This window comes from Hyaena hyaena, unplaced genomic scaffold (assembly GCF_003009895.1).
Source record: "Hyaena hyaena isolate Hyena2069 unplaced genomic scaffold, ASM300989v1 scaffold_1074, whole genome shotgun sequence".
Taxonomy (NCBI): domain Eukaryota; kingdom Metazoa; phylum Chordata; class Mammalia; order Carnivora; family Hyaenidae; genus Hyaena; species Hyaena hyaena.
The window spans coordinates 204,349-225,399 of NW_024081711.1; the positions used below are offsets into that span (position 1 = coordinate 204,349).

General features: G+C 38.9%; 1 protein-coding gene and 1 non-coding gene across 3 annotated transcripts in view; both read right to left on the reverse strand.

Moving 5' to 3' along the window:
* Positions 1 to 14,672, reverse strand: part of RANBP2 (RAN binding protein 2) — a 77,248-nt gene extending 62,576 nt beyond the window's left edge. Inside the window, exon 1 of one of the 2 annotated variants that reach the window (XM_039222208.1) lies at positions 14,371 to 14,641. In XM_039222208.1, coding sequence (XP_039078139.1) covers positions 14,371 to 14,442 — 72 coding nt within the window. In that variant the 5' untranslated portion in view covers positions 14,443 to 14,641. Of the gene's footprint in view, positions 1 to 14,370 lie in introns of both variants that reach the window. The other variant, XM_039222209.1, reaches the window with a different exon arrangement.
* LOC120223972 lies at positions 396 to 532 on the reverse strand. The gene has a single exon (XR_005526431.1). It is a non-coding gene; the product is annotated as a small nucleolar RNA SNORA42/SNORA80 family (small nucleolar RNA).
* Positions 14,673 to 21,051: the final 6,379 nt, after the last annotated feature.

Here is a 21,051-nt window from a genome sequence, read left to right on the forward strand (position 1 = left end):
AGAAAATCAGTAAGGACATAACTGAACAATATCACCTATCAACTGGACATAACTGACATCTATAGACTACTTCATCTAACAAAAAAATATATTCTTCCCAAGCTCACATCAAACATTCACCGAAATACACATTATGGGCCATGAAACACACCTGAACAAATATAAAAGAACAGAAATCCTACAATGTAGGATTTCAAAGCACAATTGAATAAAAGAAAGATAGCTAAATAATTCCATATTTAGAAACTAGGCAAAAAAGTACAAAATTATCCATGGCTGAAAGAAGATATCTCAAGACAAATTTTTAAGTAGTCTAAACCACATAAAAAAGAAACATACTTATCAAAACTTGTGGGATACAGCAAAAGCACTGCTTAGAGATTTTTTTTTTTTCACACTGTACAGCCCCCTTCAGTGCTCACAGACCACCAGAGAGGAGACTGGGCAATGGTTCAGGGCTGCACACTCCTCTGGCACGGGTACAATATGAGAGGCCCACAAAGAAGGGCCCACCATCAATCCATGACCATGCACTAGAGAGAAATTTACAGCAATGAATACCCATATTAGACAAGATGTAAAATCAATATCTAAACCTCCATCATAGGAGACTATAAGAAGGGCAAATTAAATCCAAAATAGGCAGAAAGAAGGTAAAAATTAAAGCAGAGTAATATGAAACACAACAATAAATAAAACCAACAAAACCAAGGGCTAATTCTTTGAGAATACCAATAAAATCAATAAACATATAGTTGGAGTAATTTAAGAAAAAAGACAGGATGGAAATCAGTAGCATCAGAAATAAAGGGATCACTACAGATCCCATGATTAAAAAGAGAATAAAGGGTACCTGGGTGGCTCAGTCACTTAAGTGTCTGACCTCAGCTCAGGTCATTATCTTGTGCTTCATGGGTTCAAGCCCTGCATCAGGGTCTGCGCTGACAGGATCTGCCTGCTTAGGATTCTCCCTCTCTCCCTCTGCCCCTCCCCCACTTGCACAGGTATGCCCGCTCACACTCACTCTCTCTCTCTCAAAATACTTTAAAAGCAAAACATATTTTTAAAGATAATGACAGTTAGTAATTAATAATTCAATGCTCACAAATTTGAAAACCTACATGAAATGCACCAATTCCTTAATATATAATCTGTCAAAACTCACACAAGAAATAAATATATATTTATTAAAGAAACTGAATAAATAATAACCTTCTAAAACAGAAAGCACAAGATTCACTGGTGAATTCTACCAAACGTTTAGTAAGAAAGAAATTCTGGGGTGCCTCAGTGGCTCAGTCAGTTGAACACTCAACTTCGGCTCAGGTCATGATCTCAGTTTGTGAGTTCAAGCCCCTCATCGGGCTCTGTACTGACAGCTCAGAGCCTAGGGCCTGCTTTAGATTCTGTGTCTTCCTCTCTCTCTGCCCCTCCCCACTCGTTTTCTCTCTCAAAAATAAATAATACGTTAAAAAAAATTTTTTTAATTCTATCAATTTTTTAATATTCTATCAATTTCTCTATAATCTTTCAGAGGATAAAACAAAGAAAATAACTCTTAACTTATCCTGTGAGACCAGTATTACCCTAATACCATTACAACAAAACTATAGACCAGCATCAGTCATACACATAGCTACAAAAATCCTCAAAAAAATTTAGCAAATTAAATCCAACAATGTATAAAAAGATTAATACACCATGACCGAGTGTGATTTATCTCAGGTATGCAAGGCTGGTGCAGCTTTTAAAAATCAATTAATGTATAATGTAATCCATCACATCAACAAACTAAAGGAAAAAAATCTCTTAATCAGGTCAATACATATAGAAAAACAGTTGACAAAATTCATCACCTGTTCATAATTAAAAAAAAAAAACTCTCAAAACCAGAAACAGAGGTAAACTTCAACTTGATAAAGAACATCTATAAAAACTAGTATCAGGGGTGGCTCAGTCGGTTGAACGTCCAATGTCGGCTCAGGTCATGACTTCATGGATGGGGGTTTGAGACCCGTATCGGGCTCTGTGCTGACGGCTAGCTCAGAGCCTGGAGCCTGCTTCAGATTCTGTGTCTCCCTTTCTCTCTCTGACACTCCCCTTCTCACGCTGTCTCTCTCTCAGAAATAAATAAAAACATTTAAATTTTTTTTTAAAAAAACAAAAAACTAACATCAAACTTTATTTTTGTTTACTTTAAAATTTATGTCAGGCACCTGGGTGACTCAGTTAAGTGACCAAGTTCACCTCAGGTCATGATCTCATGGTTCAGGAGTTCGAGCCCCACATGAAACACAGATCATCAAACCCAGAGCTGGCTTCAGATCCTCTGTCCCCGTCTCTGTCTCTCTCCCCCAGTCATGCTCACGCTCACTCTAGCTCGCTCTCTCTCTCTCTCCAACCCTTCTTCTTCTCTTTATCTCTGTCTCTCTCAAAAAGAAATAACCAAAAAAAATTAATTTTCATTAGTTAGCATACAGTGCAATATTGGTTTCAGGAGTAGAATTCAGTGATTCACCACTTACATACAACACCCAATGTATCTCAAGTGCCCTCCTTAATAACCATCACCCATCTACCCCATCTCTCACCCACCTCCCTCTATCAACCCTTAGTTTGTTCTCTCTCATTCAGAGCCTCTGTGGTTTGTTTCCCTCTCTTCTCTTTTATTCATTTATTTTGTTTCTTTAGTTCTACATGAGTAAAATCATATACTATCTTTCTCTGATTTATTTTGATTAGCATAATATATTTTGGCTCCATCCACATCATTTTAAAGGCAAGATTTCCTTCTTTTTGATGGCTAAGTAATATTCCTGTGTGTGTGTGTGTGTGTGTGTGTGTGTGTGTGTGTACTGATCTTTTAATTTTTTTTTTAATCTTTATTTTTGAGAGAAAGAGTAACAAAGTGCAAGCAGGGGAGGAACAGAGAGAGAGGAAGACAGAATCTGAAGCAGGATCTAGGCTCCGAGCTGTCAGCACAGAGCCCAACATGGGGCTCAAACTGAAAAACTCCAAGATCATGACCTGAGCCTAAGTTGGATGCTTAACTGACTGAGCCACCCAGGCACCATATGCTAATCTTCTTTATCCTTTCATCAGTCAATGGACATTTGGGCTCTCTCCAAATATGACTATTGTTGACAATGCTGCTATAAACACTGGGGTGCATGGATCCCTTCAAATCTGTATTTTTATATCCTTTCAGCTAATACCTCATAGTGCAACTGCTGGATCATGGGGTAGTTCTATTTTTAGTTTTCTGAGGAACCTCCATACTGTTCTACTGAAAGGCTGCACCAGTTTGCAAAAAAACATCATACTTAATGGTAAGGAACTCAACGTTTTCTCACTAAGATCAGAACAAGGCAAGGATGCCCCTGCTCACCACTCCTTTACATCATCATACTGGTAGTCCTAGCTAATACAATAAGACAAGAAAAGGAAATAAAAGATACATAAGTTGGGAAGGAAGAAATAAAACTACTGTATCTTTGCAGATGACACGATTGCCTATGTAGAAAATCCAAAAGAACTGATAAAAAAAAATCCTGGAACTAATAAGCAAGTTTGAAGTTTTATATTCCAAGAGTAATATAAATAAGTCAATTGCTTTCCCATATACTAGCAATGATAGAGCAGAATTTGAAATATGAAACACAATACCATTTACATTAGCACCCCCCGAAATTAAATTCAGTTGATCCTTGAACAATGCAGGAGTTAGAAGCCAACCTTCTGTTCAGTTGAAAATCCATATATAACTTTTGATTCCCCCCAAATTTTATTAATACCCCACTACTGACTAAACGCCTTACCAATAACATAAAGAGGGAATTACTACATATTTTGTATATGCCATCATGTTGTATTCTTACAATAAAAAAACAAAGAAAAAACATTAAGAAAATCACAGAAGAAAATACATTTACAATACTACATTTATTTTAAAAACTCACATATAAATGGACACTTGCAGTTCAAACCATGCTGTTCTTTGTTCAACTGTAGTTATAAATCTAACAGAATAGTAAGATCTACTAAGAGTAACTACAAAACTCTGGTGAATGAAATCAAAGAACTAAATAAATGGAGACGCCCCATGTTCACAGGAAGATTTGATCTTGACAAGATGTCAGTTCTTCCCAACTTAATCTATTAGATTCAAAGCAATCCTACTATTGAGGTGCCTGGGTGGCTCAGTTGGTTAAGCGTCGGACTTCAGCTCAGGTCATGATCTCACGGTTTGTGGGTTCGAGCCCCATGTTGAGCTCTGTGCTGACGGCCAGCTCAGAGCCTGGAGCCTGTTTCAGATTCTGCGTCTCCCTCTCTCTCTCACCCTCCCCTGCTCACACTCACTCACTTGCGCACTCTCTCTCTCTCTCAGAAATAAATAAAACATTTTTTTTAAAAAAAGCAATCCCAATCAGAATACCAGCAAGTTATTTTGTGGATATCAACAAAGTGATCCTAAAATTCATATACAGAGACAGAAAACCCAGAGTAGCCAACACAACATTGAAGAAAAAAGTTGAAAAATCAGACACTACCTGACTTCACTACTTACTAAAAAGCTAGAGTAATCAAGACAATGTGGTATTAGGTGGTCCCTTCTAAAGTACTAACAAGATAGCAGAAGGGGAGCAAAAGACCACCACTTTCCATGGCATGGACCTCAAGCAGCCGCTGGACATATCCTACAAGCAGTTGATGCAGCTGTACAGCACCTAGCAGCAATGGAGGCTGAATGGGGGTTTGTGGGGAAAGCAGCACTCACTGCTGAAGCACCTGTGGAAAAGCAAGAGGAGGCTTCCCGACAGAGAAGCCCAAAGTGGTTAAGACACACCTGCAGGACACAATCATCCTGCCTGAGATGGTGGGCAGCATGGTGGATGTTTCCAATGGCAAGACCTTCAACCAGGTGAAAATCAAACCCAAGATGACTGGTCACTACCTAGGCCAGTTCTCCATTACCTATAAGCCTGTGAAGCATGGCACGCCCAGCAGTGGCCCACCCACTCCTCCCACTTCATCCCTCTCATGTAGCCTGTTCCACCAATAAAGACACAGACTTCTCTTAAAAAAAAAAAAAAAAAAGACAATATGGTATAAATAAACAGTAAAATGAGACAGAATAGACAGACAAAAAATAGACCTACATAAGTAGAGTCAACTGATTTCAAAGGAGCAAATGCAATATAATGGAGGAAATAAAGGGTTTTGGAACAACTGACATCCACACATAAAAAACAAAAACAGCAAAAAGACACAGACCTTATACCCTTCACAAAATTTAACTCAAACTGGATCACAAACCTAAATGGAAACATAAAACTATAAAACTTCTAGAAGACAAAATGAGAAAATCTAATTGACCTCAGATTTGGTGATGACTTTTTAAGATACAACCCCAAAGGCACAATCCATGAAAAAATGGATTTTTTTTCTTCATCAAAATTAAAAATTATGTACTTCATCAAAATTAAAAATTATGTTCTGAAAAAAGAAGTTTTGTTCTGCAGAAGACACCATCAAGAGAATAAAGACAAGCCACAGACTGGAGGAAATATTTGTAAAAGAAACATTTAAGAAAGGACTATTACCAATATATAATAATTATAGCTGACAATAAGAAAACAAGCCAATTTAAAAATGAATCAAAGATCTGAACAGACCACCAAAAGTACACACAGACACCAAATAAGCATATAAAAAGATCCACCACATTAATTTAATTGCAAATTAAAATGAGATACCATTAAATATGTATCAGAATAGCCAATATCCAGAACACTTACAAACCACTGTTGGCAAGACTGAGATGCTATAGGAACTCTCATTTATTTCTGGTAGAAATACAAAATGGTACAGGCACTGTGGAAGACATTTTGGCAGTTTTTTATAAAACTAACATATACTTATATGATCAAGCAACAATGCTCCTTTGTATTTACTCAAAAGAGTTGAGACCTTAAGTACACACAAAAACCTGTACAGATGTTTATAGCCAAATCTACAAAGCAACAAAATATTCTTCAGTAGGTGAATGGATAAATAAACGGTGATACATGCAGACAACAAAACATTATTCAGCACTTTAAACCAAATCAGTTATTAGGGTGCCTGGGTGGCTCAGTCGGTTGAGTGTCCGACTCTTGATTTTGGCTTAGGTCATGATCCCAGGGTCATGGGAACGAACCATGGAGCCTCCTTAGGATTCTCTCTTTCTCCCCACCCCTCACAGTCCCTCCCTGGCTCACATCCATGCTCTGTCTCCAATAAAATTTTTAAAAAATCTTTAAAATAAATGAGTTATCAAGTCATGAGGAGGTATGAAAGAAACTTAGGTGCACGATGCTGAATGGAAAAAGCCGAGCCGAAAAGGCTACATACTGTATGATCCCAACTATATGACATTCTGGAAAAGACAAAATTATAGAAACACTAAAAAGACAGTTGCTGCCAAGGAGTAGAGGTAAAGATGGATGAAGAGGCAGAACACAGAGGACTTTTAGGGAAATAAAACTACTCCTTGTGACACAATAATAGTGGATACATATTATATACTTCTCAAAACCCAGATTGTACACCATGAGTGAACCCTACGGTAATCTATGGACTTTGGGTGATAATGATGTGTCACAGTAGGTTCAACTATAACAAGTATACCCTTCTGTGGGGAATGTTGATAATGAGAAAAGCCAAGCATGTGTGGAGAAATGGAGTATGTGGAAAATATTTATATCTTCTGCACAATATTGCTGTGAACCTAACTGCCCTGGAAAATTGTACAAAAAATTAAAAATTTTTAACTTAAATTCTCAACAAAATACTCTCATCAAAGTGAATCCAACAATACATTAAAAGTATCATACACCCAATTTATGGCCAACTGGGATATATCCCAGGAATGCAGGGAAGGTTCAATATTAGAAACTGAATCAAGAATACATCATTTTGGGGCACCTGGGTGGTTCAGTTGGTTGAGTGACTCTTGATTTGGGCTCAGGTCATGATCCCAGGGTCATGGGACTGAGCCCCACATCAGGTTCCATGTGGAACCGGAAGATTCTCTCTCTCTCCCCTGTTTTGTATTCTGCATCTCCCTCTCTCCACCCCTCCCCCACTTATGCTGTCTGTACCTCTCAAAAATAAACATTATTTAAAAAAACATTTTTTAAAGTGAAATGTCAACATACAGAATGGGAGGGGCGCCTGGGTGGCTCAGTTGGTTGAGCGCCCGACTTCAGCTCAGGTCATGAACTCACAGTTAGTGAGTTCGAGCCCTGCATCAGGCTCTGTGCTGACAGCTAGCTCAGAGCCTGGAGCCTGCTTCGGATCCTGTGTCTCCCTCTCTCTCTGACCCTCCCCTGCTACACTGTCTCTCTCTCTCTCTCTTTCTCAGAAATAAATAAAATATTAAAGAAAAAAACCATACAGAATGGGAGAAAATATTTGGAACTTATGTCTAATATATAATTTCTACAACTCAACAAGAAAACAAATATGCAATTAAAAGCCCAAGACAAAGAACCTGACTACACATTTCTCTAAAGAAAATATACAAATGGCCAGTAAGCCAGAAAAAGATGCTCAACATTATTAGTGATTAGGAAAACACAAATCAAAACCACAATGTAAAAACCACATCTACCTGGATAGATAAAATTTAAAAAGAAAAATATAGGTCTTGTCAAGGATGTGGAAATACTGGAACCCTCTAACATGCTGGTGGGGATGTAAAATGGTGCAGCCACTATGGAAAAAAGTTTGGGACTCCTCAAAAGCTAAACAGATTATGACCAGCAATTCTACTCCAGGAAATATACCCCAAAGAATGGAAACCAAGGTCACAAATAGATATTCATACACCCATGTACACAGCAGCATTACTGCAAAATCCAAAGTACAGAAACAACCCAAGTGTCCTTCAACAGATGAATAAACAATGTGATATACACATACAATGTTTTCTTATTCAATCATAAAAAAAAAAAGCTCTAATAAATGCGACAACATGGGATGAATCCTTAAAACATACTAGGTAAAATGAGCTAGATACGAAAACACAAATATTGTATGTTCCCACTTACATGAAATGTCAAAAACAGGCAAATTCATAAAGATTAGAGGTAATCAGAGGCTAGGAGGAGTGTGCTCGCTTTGGCAGCACATATATCAGAGGCTAGGAGGAGAAACCTGAGAAGTTACTGCTTAATGGTTACAAAGTTTCTGTACAAAGCTTTTTTTCCTACCTGAAGTGATAAAAAGTTTCTGAAAATAGTGGTGGTAGTTAAATATTATGAATATAATACAACTGAACTGTATACTTAAAAGTGGTTAAAATAAAGAGGCGCCTGTGTTGCTCAAATTGGTTAAGTGTCCAACTTCAGCTCAGGTCATGATCTCACAGTTCATGAGTTCAAACCCCACACCAGGTTCTGTGCGTACAGCTCAGAGCCTGGAGCCTGCTTCGGATTATGAGTCTCCCTCTCTCTGTCTCTCCCTTGCTCGCATTGTCTCTCTCTGTCTCTCAAAAAATGAATAAATGTTAAAAAAAAAAAATAAAATTTTTTTTTAAATATTTTTATTTATTTCTAGGAGAGGGAGAGAGAGAGACAGTGTGAGCAGGGGAGGGTCAGAGAGAGAGGAGGACACAGACTGAAACAGGCTCCAGGCTCTGAGCTGGCAGTCAGCACAGAGCCCGACGCGGGGCTCGAACCCACGAACCGCGAGATCATGACCTAAGCGAAAGTCGGACGCCCAACCGACTAAGCCACCCAGGCGCCCCTCAATAAATTTTTTTTTAAGTAGTTAAAATGAAGGCTGGGAAGATGATGTGGTGGTGAAGGAGGACCCTAACTAAGCCTGCCTCATCCCAACAGAGAAAACTAGAGAGCACGCCCATCAGTGTAAATAACCCACAAAATGATCCAAAGACTAAGCAGAACTCAACTAAAGGTTGAGAAGAGGCCACATGGAATAAGGTAGGAAAGGTGGGGAGACCTGGTTTAAGAGCAAAACAGACCAGGGCCATCCACAGCTAAGAGGGAGCCAGCAGCACAGTGAAGGGCAAGAAACAGATTATCACACCAAAGAGCCTGCACAGGGAAGATCAACTGCCGTAATAGTTGGCTCTGAAAGACAGACCAAGGAATTTAAAAATCAGGGAAATCTGGCTCTGAGAATCTGGTGAGCTCTTAGGAAGGGGAGCCCCCACCCTTAAAGTACAATAGCCTACAGAAATACAGCATAGAAGGAGCAGTTTGAAAACTAACTGGGGCACACAGGTGAATGAGTTATTTACTCATCTCAGAGCATTCAGATTGGTAATGAAAAAGTAAAACTTTCACTATTTGCAGATGACATGATATTAAACACAGACTCCACCAAAAAACTACTAGAACTGATAAATTCAGTAAAGTCAATGTGCAGAAATCTGTATGAAGCAGCAAACAAATATTTTTAAAAAATCCCCTTTACAACTGCACCAAAAGTAACAAAATATCTATGAATAAATTTATCCAAGGAGGTGAAAACTATAAAACAATCATGAAGAAACTGAAGATAACACAAGCAAAAAATGGAAAGAAATTCCATATTCATGGATTAGAAAAACAAACATTATTAAAATGTCTACCCACCCAAAGCAATCTACACATTTAATACAATCTCTTTCAAAATACCAACAGCATTTTCCACAGAGCTAGAACAATCCTAAAATTTGTATGTAACCGCAAAAGATTTCAAGTAGCCAAAACAATTATTGAAAAAGACAAAAAAATGGGATGTATCAAAATTCTGGACTTCAAGTTATACTACAAAGCTGCAGTAATCAAAACAGTATGGTACTGGCACAAAAAAAAAAATGACACATCAAAGAATAGAATAAAAAACCCAAAAACAAACCCACAATTATATGGTCAATCTCTAACAAAGGAGGAAAGAATAATGCAACGAGAAGGACAGTCTCTTCCACGAATTGTGTTGGGAAAACTGAACAGCTACATACAAAAGAAGGAAACCGGACTTTCTTACACCATACACACACACACACACACATGCACACACCTCAAATGGATCAAGGACCTAAATGTCAGACTTGAATCCATAAAAATCCTAGAAGAGAGCACAGGATGTTAACTTCTCTGACATTGGCCATAGCAACCTTTTCCTGAACGGGTCTCCTGAAACAAAGGAAATAAAAGAAAAAATAGACTACTGGGATGACATCAAAACTAAAAGCTCCACAGTGAAGGAAACAATCAACAGAACTAAAAGGCAACTACTGAATAGAAGATATTTGCAAATGACATATCCAAAATATATGAAGAATTTATACAACTCAACACCCCCCCCCAAAAAAAAATCCAATTTAAAAATGGACAGAAGACATGTATGGACATTTCTCCAAAGCCATACATGATGGCCAAAAGACACATGAAAAGATGTTCAATATCACTCATCATCCAGGAAATGCAACTCAAAACTACGAGATATCACCTCACCCCTGTCAGAATGACAAGACGGATGGACGGACGGACAGACAGACAGAAAGAAGGAAAGAAAGAAAGAGGCAAGAAAGAAGCAAGTGTTGACAAGGATGTGGAGCGAAAGAAGCCCTCTTGCACTGTTGGTGGGAATAAAAACTGGTGAAGCCACTCTGGAAAACACTATGGAGATTCCCCAAAAAGTTAAAATAGAGCTACCATATGACCCAGTAATTGCAACTACTGGCTACTTACCCAAAAAATACAAAAACACTACTTCAAAGGGATACATGCACCCCTATGTTTTTCGCAGCATTATTTACAAGAGCTAAATTATGGAAGCAGCCCAAATGTCTATCAATAGTTAAATGGATAGTTAAATGGATAAAGATGTGGTATGTGTGTTATATTCCATATAACAATGCAATATTACTTAGCCATAAAATAAAACGAAATCTTGTCATTTGCAACGACATGGAAGGAACTAGAGAGTATTATGCTAAGTGAAATAAGTCAACCAGAGTAAGACAAATACCATTATGATTTCACTCAGATGTGGAATTTGAAAAACAAACGAGCAAAGAAAAAAAAAGAGAGACAAACCAAGAAGCAGACTTTTAACTATAGACAACAAACTGATGGTTACCAGAGGGGAAGTGGGAGAGGCAATGAGTGAAATAGCTGATATGGATTAAAGACCTAAACTTACCATGATAAACAAAGATAGCTGATATAGATTAAAGACAAACTTATCATGATAAGCACTGAATAATGTATAAAATTCTTGAATCACTATATTGTATACCTGAAAATAATGTAACACTATATATTACAATATATTAAAAACACTTTAAAAAGTCATTAAAATGGCAAATTGTTGTATATATTTTACTACAATTTATAACATCAATAACATACCAAAATTCACCACACTATACACTTTAAAGTGAAGTATATGGCATGGGAACTATATCTCAATAAAGCTGAATAAAATATTTTCTCGTGGGGCACCTGGGTAGTTTTGTCAGTTAGGCATCTGACTTCAGCTCAGGTCATGATATCAGTTTGTGGGTTCGAGCCCCACGTCAAGGACAGCTCAGAGCCTGGAGCCTGCTTCAGATTCTGTATCTCCCTCTCTCTCTGACCCTCCCTTGCTCCCCTGTCTGTCTCTCTTCTCAGAAATAAATAAAAAAAAAATCAAAAAATTTTAAGAAAAGAATTCGTAATACATCATAGATAACTAAACAAATCAAAACATAAAGCAATTATTAACTCCAGGAAAAATAAAACTACATATTAAAGGTGACTCAAACGCAAAAATGTTATGATATGTATCTTACCATAATTACATAAACACAAACTATTACTTAACTAAAAATTACAACAGAACTAGAAGAATGAGGAGGAGAAATAAGATCTGTGGGCAGAAATCTGGAGGAATAGAGTAGAAAGTGTCTAAAATGTGAAAAAGGAGATGGAGAAATAAAAGTATGTATGTATTCATGCTATTCATAAGTCTGTAAGTAGCAAAACAAACAACTAAGAGCTGTTAAGTTGTCCATGAGAAGTAAGAATTAGGGGTGTGGAAACTGGAAGTCAACACAACAGAAATCTAGGAGAACTAAATAAAAGCCAACTGGAGAAAGAAAAATTAAAGGAACACTAGTGATATTTTCAATAAGGACAAAAGCAGGTGTGAAGGAATAGAAAATGACAAAAGAGGAGACAAACGAAAGCATAACGAAAGCCTGGGAACATAGGACTATGGACCCATCACTACATTCCAGAACTTGGACATCCCAGAAAGCGTATAGTCAATTCACATGTGGCCAATCTCTACCAAACAGGGAGCCGAGTAAATACTAACCTTCCTACTCTTCACAACCCACTGTCTCTGCCTCCTCCATCTCTCTTCTAAGCTATCCAAGGCACTCAGTTCTGTCCTTTCACTTAGACCTAAGTTTGTAGAATACCATCACCTGTTATCAAAGTTACTCACTTGCTAATTAAAATCCCACTGAAATCCCCAGGTTCTAAAGTAAATGATTTCTCATGTTTGAAGAAAAACATCTGATTAAAATAATACTCTTTAAATGTAAAACAGAGGTAGCCATAACCAGTCCTTCAAATTTGCCCCCACTCCTATTTGATGGAAAAGTTAGGTAGTTGAAAGAACATCCTAAATTCTGTCTAGACCAGTGTCTCTCAATCTTTAAAAAGTGTATCCGTTTCAGTGGTACAGAAAAGCTTAAAAAGTTGTTTTCAACTCTGGCACCATATTTGTATTTAGAACTATGCAGCAGTTTGAAATTACAATCTCTATTTATGTACCTATTCCACTCTTCTGATGGAACAGTGTACTCCATTATTCCTATAATAAACTAAACCAGACCTACTACCAAAATCCTACAGAGACACCTATTTGACCCTTAACAAGTATCTTAATCTCTCCAGGTTTCTTTTTATTTTTTTAAATGTTTTATTTACTTATTTTGAGAGAGACAGACAGCGTGAGCAGGGGAGGGTCAGAGAGAGGGAAACACAGAATCAGAAGCAGGCTCCAGGCTCTGAGCTAGCTGTCAGCACAGAGCCCGACGCGGGGCTCGAACCCACGAACCATGAGATCATGACCTGAGCCGAGGTGGGACGCTTAATCGACTGAGCCACCCAGGCGCCCCTCTCCAGGTTTCAATATCCACTAGATTGTTGGGAACACAAAATATGGTTACATATGTCTAGTAAATGATTAAAGAAACAATTGTAGCTATTATAATCCTGTTGGTCCCTGGATTTCTTTAACTTCCTTCTTTATTCTCATAGGCCCTCGCCCAGAAGAGACCTTGATTATCCCTTACCATGTGCCAAGCATTGCTCTAAACGTTTAACATGGGCCATCTTATAAACCTAAATACTCCTATCATCACCATTACTCCATCTTATTGATGAAGCGTAACTTGCCTGAAACCATACAGCTTATAAATGGCAGTGCTGTGATTCAACTCCAAAGCAAACTGACTCAAGATCTTGTGCACACCACCCACCCTTATCCTTTTTCCCCACCCTTCACATCCAATCACTAAAATTCTGATGAACCCAAAATATATGGCACACTATATTAAGATAGTGGCACACTATCTTAAAAGAGAAAAATACGCGGAGCATGTTGTCAAAAAGGTTAAAAATTTTAAGCCATAGTAATAATGGCCTGTAAGGAACTCAGAATTCCCAAGATTGCGTTTTTTAAAAAGGGAAATACGCCTCTTAAGAGTGGTGGGAATGGAAGTGGAGTGTGAAGAGCAGGGGCAGAACCCTTCCAAGCGCACAATGACAGATGCCTCAGAATAGGGGACTTTCAGCGTCTTGTGCGTGGTCAGGGAGTCGCAAGTGTAGCTGCCCCTGCTCTGGTCCGTTGGATTCCTACGACGGTCGCCCGCCTTAGCAGGAAAAAGCCCACCGGGAGCTGCGTCAGTCCCCCGCTGGGTTCCATAGACCTCCAAAGCCCGAAAGGTGCCGCTTCCGCCGCAGCGGGGAACTGTCCAGGACACAAGAAGAAATCCGCCGCATATGGCAGGCGCCGGAACCCCGGGGACAAGGCCGCGCGGGCAGAGCCGAACCACCCCAGGACGGGATGGGCCCGCGACCTAGGACCGTCGGGAGGAGGCCAGAAGGAAGAGGAAGAGCTGGCGCCAACAGCAGCCCGCCGCGGACTCCCTCCTCCCCCTCCAGCTCGCGAGCGCCACACCGCCCACCAGACCGTAAGAACCGACCGGCGCCTCAACGCGCCAGGGAGCGGCGGCCGCCGGGAGCCATGACGCCGGCGCTGCGCCCGGCCGTGGCAGGGCCAGGGCGGAGGCTGCCCGGCTCTCCAGGCCCCGCTCACCTCTCGAGGCGACGGGACAGAGCTCTGCACCGAGGCGATGTACCGCTCCACGTCGGCCTTGCTGCGCCTCATCGCGCCAACGACCTGACTCCCAAGGCGCGGGAGGCCAGAGCCGAGGCCCACAGCGGTCTCCGTCTCCAGAAGCGAAGCGCCCGAAAACCCGTGACGCAGCGCCGTCGCCGGCCGAAGAGAGGCCCGGTCCGCGTGCGTGTTGCGACAGCACTGTGCGCCACGCCGACGTCGGCGTCGCTCCCGCTGCGCGTGTCGGACTGGCCGGCCCCGCCCCAGGCTCCGCGCGGTCCTTCCTAGACCTGGTCAGCTTTGGGCTGAGAGCGTGGGCAGTGGGGTGCCAGAAAACAGACGTCGAACACTGCGCTGGTGCCAAGGACCAGTGACTGGATCCATGAGATGTTTCCCCGGATGGATTCTCAAAACTTTGGACCGTTTCTTCTTAATTTTAATTACACGATGCCGTGAAAAGAAAAAGCACTCTCAGGCCATTTTGGTGAGCGGGTAAATTAAAAAAACCTTTCTGAATTTCTGAAGGTTGTTGGTTAGATAGATCATGTCGGAACCGTGTGAATACGAAGCATACATGTTAAACTCCATGTTTTTTTTTTTACACTGTTATGTAAACAAAGAAAAATTGGAAGTGCATAATCAAACGATAGGCCATAAATACGGTCTTTAGACAATTATAATTGAGGAATTTGAATAGCTCCCCAGATTTATATGTATTTCAATAGCAGAGCCGTCTATACCCAAATATTTACAGTAATCATTTCAAGATAAGCCATCTGTATTTCCCAAATCTTCAAAAATGTTACTTCCACCGCCCCCCGACCCTGAGACTGCTTTTATTACATGGCTTTCTCAGAACAGGAATAAATCAACGCCTTAAAGAAGTCAAATACAATGATACTCCTCAACTTACATACAGGCCTGGAAAAAACTTATTTGAATTCAAGTTATATTTCAACAGTAAAGAATACATTTACCATTTAGGGGCGCCTGGGTGGCTCAGTTGGTTGAGCGTCCCACTCTTGGTTTGGGCTCAGGTCATGATCACACAGTTTGTGTGTGAAATACTGCCCGGCACCGCATCCGGCTCGCACTGACAGCTGGAAGCCTCCTTTGGACTCTCTCTCTTTCTCTCTCTCTCTTTATCTGTCCATTCTTCGCACACCCTTTCAAAATAAATAAATTTTTAAAAATACATTCAACATTTAAAAATAGAACTTTGTTTTGATTTATTTATATAATTTATGAAATTATACAGTTTAATTTGAAAAGGGAGGTTTTCAGTTCTTTGTATTTTTGGGGTCAGATACATCTTTCACACCTTTATAAGAAAAACACTGTTTTATAAATCATTCTGTTCTTGAGAGCAATTCAAAACGAGCAAAATTCTGTAATGTACAAAAATTATTTTTCTCCCTGCAAAACCATTTTGGTCAGGACCACAGAAGCAGTACAAATGAAGTGAGCCATAACACCTACTGACAGTTTATGTGCACATAAGTGGACATCTCTCAATTGTTCTACCTTGGATGAAGCAGAGAACTCTACACTCATCTATACAGCCCCTCCATCCTTCCTTTCTTTACAGAAAACCATACACCAGCAGGCTTTTAAGAATATCCAGTATAATAACCAGTTTAGAACAAGTACGAGAGGAAAGAAAGCAAAGAACAGAAGAAAACTTAAAAATTGAATTATTATCCTCAGGAGTATCTGAGTATATATTATAGCCATAAAAACAAAACAAATCACTAAAAACTGTTTACTTTTGAAATTTGAATTTTAAAATCTTAGTTCAAGGGTGCCTGGGTGGCTCAGTTTGTTGAACGTCCGACCCTTCTTTTGGGCTCAGCTCATCATCTCATGGTTCATGGGTCCAAGCCCCACATCCGGCTCTGTGCTGACAGCTCAGAGCCTGGAACCTGCTTCAGATTCTGTGTCTTCCTCTCTCTCTTTGCCCTTCCCCTACTTGTGCTCTGTCTCTTTTTTTTTTTTTCTCTCTCTCTCTCAAAAATAAACATTAATAAAGTTTTTTTAATCTAAAATCTTAGTTTAGCCAAACCATGAGAGACTCTTGAATGCTGAGAACAAACTGAGGGCTAATAGGGGTGGGGGAGAGGGGAAGGGGGTTATGGGCATGGAGGAGGGCACTTGTTGGGATGAGCACTGGGTGATATATGTAAACCAACTTGACAATAAACTATTTAAGATAGATAGATAGATAGATAAAATCTCATTTGAAAATAAAATAAAATCTTAGTTTAAAACAAGTTTTATGGGGTGCCTGAGTAGCTCAGTCTGATAGGCATCTGACTCTTGATTTTGGCTTAGGTCATGATCTCACATTTCATGGGATCAAGCCCCAAGTCAGGCTCTGTGCTGACATCAGGGAGCCTGCTTGGGATTCTCTCTTTCTTTTGCTCTCTCTCTCTTTTTCTCCTCTCTAAATAAATAATTATTTAATTTTATAAAACATCTTCAGTGGTAAAGATACTAAGCACAAAAAGATCATAGCCCTTTATATGTGTAGTAGTCTTAATTATCTGGGAAATATCAAACAAATGAAATATGTTGACAGTTTTAACCATAAGTTTATAATGTTATGGTTATGATTTTTATCTTTTTTTAAATGAAGATGAAATACAGTTTTATACACTCACTTAGAATTAACCTGGTCTCTTACAGGCCATCTCCTCAGTCTCCTTTTTTTGTTTTTCCACATTTTCCAAATTTTTTGGAGTAAATATTGCCTTTATAAAGAGAGAAGAATAGCATTTTGTTTTGTTTTATCTCAATCATATTGGATGTGAATAAGAAAAGAGTAAATTGTTCTGAGATTAGTAATGTGATGACATAGTTTAGAAATAAAATGTAAAGAGAATGTGGTGTGGTGTGGAAGATCCTATTTTTTAGATAGTTGACTTACTTCACTTTAGGTGCCATTTATATATCCAAGTGAAGATGGAATGTGTAGATGGAATAGTGGGATGAATATCTATGATGGATTGGAAGTCGTAAACCTTAGGTGACATTTGAAACCATGAGTTTGCCTTGGAAAGAGAGTTAGTAGTAACAGCCATAGAAAACAAGTAAGCACTTGTGCTGTTCCATGTCCTTTTCGTAGTATTCACATGTATTAGCTCATTTGATTCTCAACAGCTTGAGGAGAGTACTATTATATATTACTATTCTTGATTTTACAGACATAGAAACCAAGGGAGTGAGCAGTAAGCAACTTTCCCAAGGAAACAGATTACTACCATTATTTTGTTTTAGTCAAAAACACTGAAAAAGAGTGGGCCAAAAAGAGAATCTTCTTGAGAAACTTGGATGACTTTACTTAAGTACAATTTATTAAGCTTTATTTAAAAACTTCAATTTTCACCAAATGGAGAAGGAGTCTGACCTTCTGGTCTTTAAAAATAGATGATGTCCATTCTAGCCCACATCTTTTCCCAGCATAAACCAGTTACAACCAAATTTATGCTCACAAGTAATTACCTGTCCCCCGAATCACACTATAATGTTCTCTACAAGGAACTCCTTAGCATGGGGATGAAATTCCACTCTAATGGCTCTAGCAGTCATGTTGATGCTTTGCAAATTCAATTTGAATGAGAATTCAATCCATAGAAATATTTGGTTTATGCCAGTTTTCATTAGCAGTGGTTTTACCCGATTAATCTGAGTCCTCAACTTCTGAACTAATTGAACTAACAGGCATTTAACATTGATGCTGATAAAAACAAGTTTATCTCCTCAAACACCTCTAGTATCTGTTGCTAATTATCATCAATTGCAGACACATGTTTCATATATCACATGATTCTGTTTTACTTCAGAACCATTCATATTGTCAGTTTATCCCATCATTTCTCAGTGCTCCCAATTTGTATGATTCTACACTAATCCTAAACTACTGCTTTGTAGACAGCATTTTGAATATTCTCATGGCTTTTGAACTTAATAGACATGATGAGATTTTAAAAGTTCATAAAGAGTGGCGCCTGGATGGCTCAGTCAGTTAAGCTTCCGACTTCAGCTCAGGTCATGATCTCATGGTTCCTGGGTTCAAGCCCCGCGTTGGGCTCTGTGCTGACAGCTCAGAGCCTGGAGCCTGCTTCAGATTCTGTGTCTCCCTCTCTCTCTCTGCCCCTCCCCCACTTGCACTGTCTCTGTCTCTCTCTCTCGAAAATAAATAAACATTAAAAAATATTTAAATAGGGAGAATTGATGTTGGTATTATTGGTAAACAATCATCTTAAAAACTGCCCAATTGGGGGTGTATAGTTTATATATATTTATGAATTTTGTGATGTATAGATTCACGGAATCACCTCCACAATCAGGATACAGAAAAATTCAATTATCCACCAAGATTCATTCCTATTATTAGAGTTGCACCCCAAGTCAACCCTTACCATTGATCATTTCTATACACTCTAGTTTTGTCTCTTCAAGAATATCATATGATGGGGCGCCTGGGTGGCTTAGTCGGTTAAGCGTCCGACTTTCGCTTGGGTCATGATCTCGCGGTTCGTGGGTTCGAGCCCCGCGTCGGGCTCTCTGCTGACTGCCAGCTCAGATCCTGGAGCCTGTTTCAGCCTGTGACTCCCTCTCTCTCTGACCCTCCCCTGCTCACGCTGTCTCTCTCTCTCTCCTAAAAATAAATAAAACATTTAAAAAAAAAAAAAAGAATATCATATGAGTGGAATCATGTAGTATGTAACTTTTTTATATTAGCCTCTTTTACTCAGATAATGCCTTTGAAATTCATCCAAGTCTTTGCATGTGTCAATACGTTATTCTTTCTCATGGCTGAGTAATATTCCATGGTATGAATGTACCACAAGTTTATCCATTTATGAGTTGTAGGACATTTGTAGGACATATGAGTTGTTGTACCAATTTCTGGTGATTATAAATATAGCTGCTATAAACATTTGTATACATGTTTTTCAATGAACACAGTTTTCATTTCTCTAGGGCAAGAAGTGGCAAACTCTATAGGCTGTGGGCTGGCTGCCTATATCTGCAAATAAAATGCTACTGCAACACAACCTTGCCCATTCATTTATCTACTATCTTACAGCTCCTTTTGCACTATAGTGACACCACTGAGTAGTTGTGACAGAGACCTATGTCTTCAAGCCTAAAATATTTACTCTCTGGCCCTGTAAGGGCCTGCTCTAAAGACTCTGAGTGGGATCATTGGGTTCTATAGTGGGTATTATGTTTAAAATTTAAAAAAACTGCCAAACTGTTTTCTAAAGCAGCTATATCATTTTTGCATTCCCATCAGAAATATATGAGGTCCAGGGGCTCTGCATCACTGTTATCACTTGGTATTGCCAGTGTGTAGTAGATCTCATCATGGTTGTATTTTAGCTCTTAGTAGGCAATATTGTTGAATGTTGTTTCGCAGACATATTTGCCATCCATATATCTTGTTTGGTAAACTGTGTTTTAGTTGTTGCCCATATTGTAATCAGGTTGTTCGTTGTCTTAGTGCTGAGGCTTAAGAGGATTTTATGTATTCTCATTGCAAATTCTCTATCAGATATGTGATTTGCAAACATTTTCTCTCACAGTCTGTACTTTATTTCATCCTAAAAACAGTGTCTTCTACAGAGTAAACATTTTTTATTTCGGTAAAGTTCAACTTTCCATTTTTTCTTTTAAGAATCATGCTTTTGATGTCGTATCTAAGAACTCTAGTGTAACCTCCAATCACCAAGGTTTTCTTCCACATCTTACTCTTTATATTGATATATATGATCCACTTTGAGTTAATTTTTGCACTAAGTGAAAATTTTATGTCGAGAACTTGGGGTTTGAGGGCCCCTGGGTGGCTCAGGCAGTTAAGCTTCTAACTCTTGGTTTTGGCTCAGGTTATGATCTCAGTTTCGTGAGTTCCAGCCTCTTGTCGCTATCTGCTCTGGCAGCACGGAGCCTGCTTGGGATTCTCTCTCTCTCCCTGTCTCTCTGACCCAACTCGTGCTGTCTCTAAATTAATTAATTAAGAATGAAAAATTTGAGATTTTTTTTTGCATATGGATGTCCAAGTGTTCCAGCACTATTCTTTCTCCATTAAATTACTGTTGCCCCTTTGTATAAATCAAATGACAGTATTAACGTGAGTCTGTATCTGGACTCTCCATGTTGTTTCACTGATTTCTGTATTTTTTTGCAGATACTTCACTGTCTTGATTACTTTAGCTATATATAAGTCTGAAAATCAAGGAGTGTAATTCCTCAAGTAGTATGACTCTGTCAAAATTTCTTCTACAATTCCACCAATATTTTGTCATTTTAAGCATATACACCCTGTATATGTTTTGTTGGACTATAGTTATTTCATTTTTCATAGAACAAATGTAAATGATATTATCTCTTAGATGTTGGCTTTCAATTGTTCATTGCTAGTATAGAGAAATACAGTTGATTTTTGTATGTTGACCTTGTATCCTGTGACATTGTTAAATGCACCTATTAGTTGTAGTTTTTTGTAGGTTACTTCACTTTTACACACAGACAGCCATGTTATTTAACCTGTATGCCTTTTATTTCTTTATCTTGCCTTAGTTCAGGTCTAGGATTTTTAGTACAATATTGAATAAGACCGGTGACAGAGAACACTGTTTTCAATCTTAAGGAGAA